The sequence below is a fragment of the Rissa tridactyla genome, chromosome 8, assembly GCF_028500815.1.
Source record: "Rissa tridactyla isolate bRisTri1 chromosome 8, bRisTri1.patW.cur.20221130, whole genome shotgun sequence".
Classification (NCBI taxonomy): Eukaryota; Metazoa; Chordata; class Aves; order Charadriiformes; family Laridae; genus Rissa; species Rissa tridactyla.
The window spans coordinates 17,858,168-17,864,167 of record NC_071473.1 but is presented as its reverse complement, the minus strand read 5'-3'; the positions used below and the strand labels follow the sequence as shown (position 1 = coordinate 17,864,167).

Sequence of the window (6,000 nt, the reverse complement as noted above, 5' to 3'; positions counted from 1 at the left end):
CCACTCCTGCTCCCAGAGAACCATCTCGGCCCTCGGCCGAAACCTTCCCGAGCTGACGGTGGTCCAGAGAAGGCTGGGGACTGGTTGGGACACTCGGGGCTGGAGGGCTCCGGCATCCAGCGTGGACCTGAGCTACAGGGGGGGTTCATTTCTTCGTGACAATTAGCACTGCACCGGACACCATGGCCATCCGTGCCCCCTGAGCCTCTCCCCAGCCATGACAGTGTGGTCCTGATGGGGAAATATTCCCAATGGATGGGTATGGGGTTTTTCCCACAAGTCTGTGACTAGGTAGCAATGACATCGGCTTGTTCCATGGGATCTCCCGCTGGCTCCCTGCATGCATGCACCGTGCCAGGAGCGTGCCGTGCCCGCCTCCCTGGGCACAGGGACTGGCAGGGACCCAGGGCTTACACATTCCTTGTGGACACTCGAGCAAGAGCTGCTTTCCCCGGGGCCAGGGGAGGAAAAGCCGCAAGGGGAGAAGTTTACAACTAATGCCTGCAAGTAACGTGCTCCAGGAAAGCCTGAACTGGACCCAAACTCTCTTCCCCGTGGTCCATCTCCATCGCCGGCAGCCTGACCATGCCCCCATCCTCGAACCCTGCAGTTCCCAATGTTGGCGTGGGCACGGGCTGTGCCAGGGTCCTGCCATGACACAGGCATCTCCTGGGGTCCGGGGGTGGCTTTCAAACAGGTTGTGACAGAGCCACGGTCTTGGAAAGGTGAACAGGAGCCCCAGGGCCAGGCTGTGTTTGTTTATCCTGGTGATGGAGAACACAACAGTGAAACAAAAGGTCAGACCCTGTTGCCCTGGGAGATGGTTTTTGAAGCTGCCGACCATCCTGCTGGGGCTGGGATGGAGCGGCCCCGGCGCTTGTCATGTCAAGTTATTTTTGTAATTTCGGCTGGTAGTGGGTCTGAAGCAGCCTCCCAGATGCTGTGAGCTTCGGGGACACACCAGTACAGGACCAGAAGGGCCCTAAACACACCGAGCGAGGAGCACCCAGCCCTGAGGCAGATCCCCATCCCGCAGCTCCTGCAGCCAGCCGGACCCCAACCCGCTCCCTTCATCTGAAGGGCCTGGCACACACAGCCCCAGCAAGCAGCCCAAAAGCAGAGGTGGAAATCTGATCCAAACTTCATTTATCTTCAGCCCACCGGAGTAATGAACAGACACAAAGTTCTTCACGCCTTGGCCAGGCTGAAGGCGGATGCTTTGAGCTCGCTGCGGGCGAGGGCGGACTGAGCGCTGTCAGCAAGCGCTGCCAGGGAGGGTGGAAGGCTCCAATCAGCCCTTTGCAGGCTGGTCCCGGATGATTCTGCCTTTATTCCTGACCTTTTGGTTGAGCTGAACCGATAAACGCCCCCGTCGACTTCAAACACGGCCTCACCCAGCTTGGGGAGAGCCAGGGCTGAGCAGCGCGGAGATGGAGAATGGGGCTGCGCCCAGGAGTCCCGGCTGATCTGCCTCTTCCTATAGCTTCTCCTTCGCTGGACCTCAAAGCCTGACATGGCAACAATCACCAGCCTCCTTTTAGCGAGTGGGGAAACTGAGGCACGCAACTGTGCAATGCCCAGGCTGGGGAGGCAGTGAAGAAGCAGCGAGACAAGGCAGGAGCCCTGATTCAAGGGGTGACGGTGTCCCTGTCCCAGCCCAGCAGCGGCGCCTCACGCTAAGGGTGAGGTACGGCAAATCAGCCCCTTTGCCTCTACATAAAAGCCCCAAATTGTCCCTGCGGTGGGGCACCTTGGGGCTTCTCCTTCCTCTGGCAGGAGCAGGTAGACGGGACATAGCCCGATCCTGGAGGAAAGGCACCTTCTCCTCTGGGCATGAGACCAGCAGGGAATAAAAACCGCGCCTATCAGCCCTTGTCTCGCTGCTTCTGGTTGTCAGCACAAGGAGCTTTTGTGTTTACCCAGATTCAAGGGCAATCGCCCGTCACTAACAACACAATATCCCTCTGCCCCGCCGCCCCGAGCCCAGCGAGGGAGCAGGACGGAGCCGGTGGGAGGGCAGCGCTGCCAGGGAAGGACAGGCACCCCCCAGGACGCCAGGAGCAGAGGTACAAGATCGGTTGAGCTGGGCTCGTGGTCACACATGTGGTCGTTGACCTGAGCTGTGCTGGGGGCAGTGCCAGGGCCCTCCTTCTGGGCTTAGACCTGTGAACGAGCAGCTCGGGCTCAGCTCAGGACAGGCCATCGAGGGTCTGATGGCACCTTCGGGTGCCCAGTGCATGGGGAGCGAGGTGGACACTCCTGGTGAGGGGCGTGTGGTGGCTGGCATGTCAGCTCCCTGCTCGGTGACTCAGTTTCCCCGTCTGTAAAATCCCGTTTCTTGGATTTTGAACTCTGCCCAGCTCTGAAGGAGCACCCCAATGAGCAGTCCAGGGAGGGCGGCGGAGGGTTTGCTTCCACCAAGCAGGTTTCTGCTGCTGGAGACAACAAAGCACAACCGCTTTGGGGAAGAAGGCGGCAACGCTGTTCTGAGGCCACAAAACCAGCAGAAATTGGATTCCCTCCATATTCACACTCATCCCCACCATCACGTGTTTGCGTTTGGTAGCTCTGTGATATCCAGGGGACGATTTTTAGCTAATTGCTGTATTTGTGCACGGGAAGGATAACTAGCACCCAGCACGCTTAGCCCAGCAGAGCTTCCTTCGGCTGGGGCTCGGGGAAGCGGTACTTTCGCAGGCAGCAATACAGCACGTGACACCAGGCAATCACGGGACACGGGGTGATAAAGGTGGAGCGGTGGCTTGCAAACAACTCAGAACAGCCGAGCGTGCCCATTATAATATTAATTATAATCACATTTAAAGCAAAGTTAACTTCCGCCTCTCCAGGAGCTTTAATGGGGCCATATTTCTCTTCACATTCTCTTACCAGCTCCTGGCTGTGCACTATGAGCCGTGCCCCTGGAGACCACACGGAGCGGGGCTGTCATCTCTGCCTCTCTTGGGGGACTCATTCCTTCTGGTTTTAAAACAGAAGGGAAGTGGGCAAAAGAGAAATCGTGATTCTCGTGGTGGCTCCTGCATGCAAAAAAAATTGTTTGTATAGGTTGAATATGTCCTTCAGAGCAGTATCTCCCTCCTCCTTAGAATCACAGAATCATTCAGGTTGGAAAAGACCCTTGGGATCATCGAGTCCAACCATCAACCCCACTCTACAAAGTTCTCCCCTACACCATATCCCCTAACACCACATCTAAACAACTCTTAAACACATTCAGGGATGGTGACTCCACCACCTCCCTGGGCAGCCTATCCCAGTGTCTGACCACTCTTTCTGTGAAAAATTTTTTCCTAATGTCCAGCCTAAACCTACCTTGCTGCAGCTTGAAGCCATTCCCTCTTGTTCTATCACCAATTACCTGTGAGAAGAGACCAGCACCAACCTCTCTACAATGTCCTTTCAAGCAGTTGTAGAGAGTGATGAGGTCTCCTCTCAGCCTCCTCTTCCTCAAACTAAACAGTCCCTGCTTCACAAGTTGGCTGTTTCAGGAATAAATTTATTTGGATGGCGCAAGGACGCAAAGACATGCGCTGGCCAAGTGTGACATCTGACCCACGTGGGAGTGAAGCAGTGGTCACCCTCAGTGTCTCAAGTGTTAGCATGGACCGAGCATGGTTTGGAGGGATGAGGCTTACAGAAAACAGGATTGAAAAGTGTTAAATGCCTGAGAGAAGCCACTAATCTCAGGAACTAGGGAGGTGGAGATCCCATTCAATGTGCTCACACACAGGGCTCTCCTTCACACATAAATCCTCAGGCCAGATCTGGCACCAGCCAAGCTGTCATTGAAGCTGATGGACCTTTTTGGCCAGTTTCTCCAGCTCCAGCTTGCTGATTCTTTCATTTTTGTGCCACAGTCCCTGATTGTCTTTATATCCCGAGCAGGTAATGAGCTGGCAGGGCCACGATCTGGTCTCTGTCGCATCAGAGTGAATCCAGACTAGCACCAACACCTCGACCCTGGGTAGAGAGCAAGCACCTGAGCTCAGAGCACGTCCCCAGAGACGGCAGGAGGCAGGGACAATAACGGTCCCACTGCTTACCCCAAACAGGGACGAGAGATTTGGCATGGACTACACTCTGGAGACCAGCCAGCAAAAGGAGAAGCTTCTGAAAACCATCTACGCCCTCCAGCTGAAGTCAAACGCCACGCTCCAGACAGCCAGCCCACTGCTGAGCAGCCAGCACGGCATGGGCATGGTGACACAGCACCAAGTCCACCAGCTGGCGGACAAAGCCAAAAGCCTGTGTGGAGACCTGGACAACATTAAGAATCTCCTCCACTATTGCCAGGACGACCTGGTCTGGCGGATCCCCAACCCAACCGGCAGCCGCTATGGGGGAGTAAGTGGAATCCATTGCTCCCTGGACGGGTCCCTCTACGTGACAGCCGAGAGTGCTCCCTGGGTCCACGTCCTCAGCAGCACAGGCCAAACGCTGTATTCCCTGCCCTGCCAGCAAACGGGGAAGGAAAGCAGCACTTTCTTGCCAGAAGATGTGACTGTGACTCGTACGGGAATGGTGGCTGTAGCTGACATGACGAATGGAGCCATCTGGGTCTTCAACCCTCACACCAGCCTCTCCAAGGGGGAATGGATAAAGATCAGAAAGGTTGGTTCCCCCAGGGGTATTGGAGTAGACTCCATGGGCAAGATCTTGGTAACAGACTATGCACAAGGCCAAGTCCACAGCTTTGCTCTGGATCACACCTTCAAGACACTCAATACCCACTCAGTCCCCAACCTGCAGGGACCTCGCTACATCAGCCCAGCGCCCAACGGAGGCTTTGTGGTAAGCGAGGAGTGTGGAGACGTCAAGGTCTTCACAAGCAGCCGTAAGCTCCTCTGCTCCCTCAGCAGCAAATACGGACACTGGTTTGGCAACCCAGCTGGGGTCTGCGTTGATGTGGAAGGCAGCATCCTGGTAGCAGATGAGCAGCGCCGCACGGTCCACTTGTTCCCAGAACATGGGCCTCCCATCTGCCTGGTGTCCACAGGGCTGCGGAAGCCCATCGGGGTGGCTTGCTCCTCCTTTGGGCACCTCTTTGTGGCAGACGCAGGGGAGAACTGTGTCAAAGTCTTTAAGTACCGTGTGAGGCCCCCTTACAGCCCCACCAACCCTGGGGCACCATGTGGTGACCCCAGCCTAACATCCAGGAGGGGAGTGGGGCTGGTTCCACTGCAACCCCGCTGAGCTTTGGGTCTGCCAGTGGGCTGTGAGCTCCACTGCTCCAATAGCTGGGCATTGTCCCCCAACTCAACTGCCTTATTGTCCTCCAGCTTCTCCAGATGGCAGAAGCAAGGACTAGACCAGCTCTGAGTTTCTTGGACCCACCAGAGCAGCTAAAGAGGACCGAGCTACTCAGAACTGACCACGTGTTGGTGCCTTGGCAAATCTGTTATCACCATGCCCTTGAATCCTTGTCCGTTTTTGCAAAGATAATATAAATATTTCTCTACCCCGCACCCTGTTTTAACGTGGATGTGGTTCCACCTTCCTGATGCTGGAGTACGACTGGAGAGGTAAGGCCAGGCCAGAGCTGGCAGCCACGGTCTATCTGGCGCGCTGGGTTTGCTGCAGACTTCAGGAGAACGGTAAAATGAAGGTAACCCACTCCTGCTGCATTCCTGACCTCTACAGGGAAGCAACAACTACTGCATGGAGAAAATTGCGTATGGGCGCGTAGAGTTGCTCACACCAACCCAGGTGCTGGGGCCGAGCCTGCCCTGACGTCCTGTTCTCCCCCAGAGAGGAGGCCCCAAGGAGTCACAGCCGCTGCTTTTATCGGCAGAGGCCAGGGGAAAGTGGGCAGGGTGTGGTGGCGGAGGGAAGGGCGTTCTCCTCTCCCCCCTCCAGCCCTCGGCACCAGCACGGTGACACACAATCCTCGTCCTCTGCTGATGCCCAAGACCTGAGTCCCATCACCACCTCTCCCTCAAAACAAACCCCACAGAGGACCCTCCCTCCTTCCTGACCCTG

The 6,000-nt window shown here is 56.3% G+C and overlaps 1 protein-coding gene across 1 annotated transcript; it reads left to right on the top strand.

Moving 5' to 3' along the window:
* Nucleotides 1-4,188: 4,188 nt before the first annotated feature.
* Nucleotides 4,189-5,490, top strand: NHLRC4 (NHL repeat containing 4). Its single transcript, XM_054211710.1, has one exon. It carries the CDS (start codon nt 4,213-4,215, stop codon nt 5,212-5,214), a length of 1,002 nt encoding a protein of 333 aa, XP_054067685.1. The 5' UTR covers nt 4,189-4,212; the 3' UTR covers nt 5,215-5,490.
* Nucleotides 5,491-6,000: the final 510 nt, after the last annotated feature.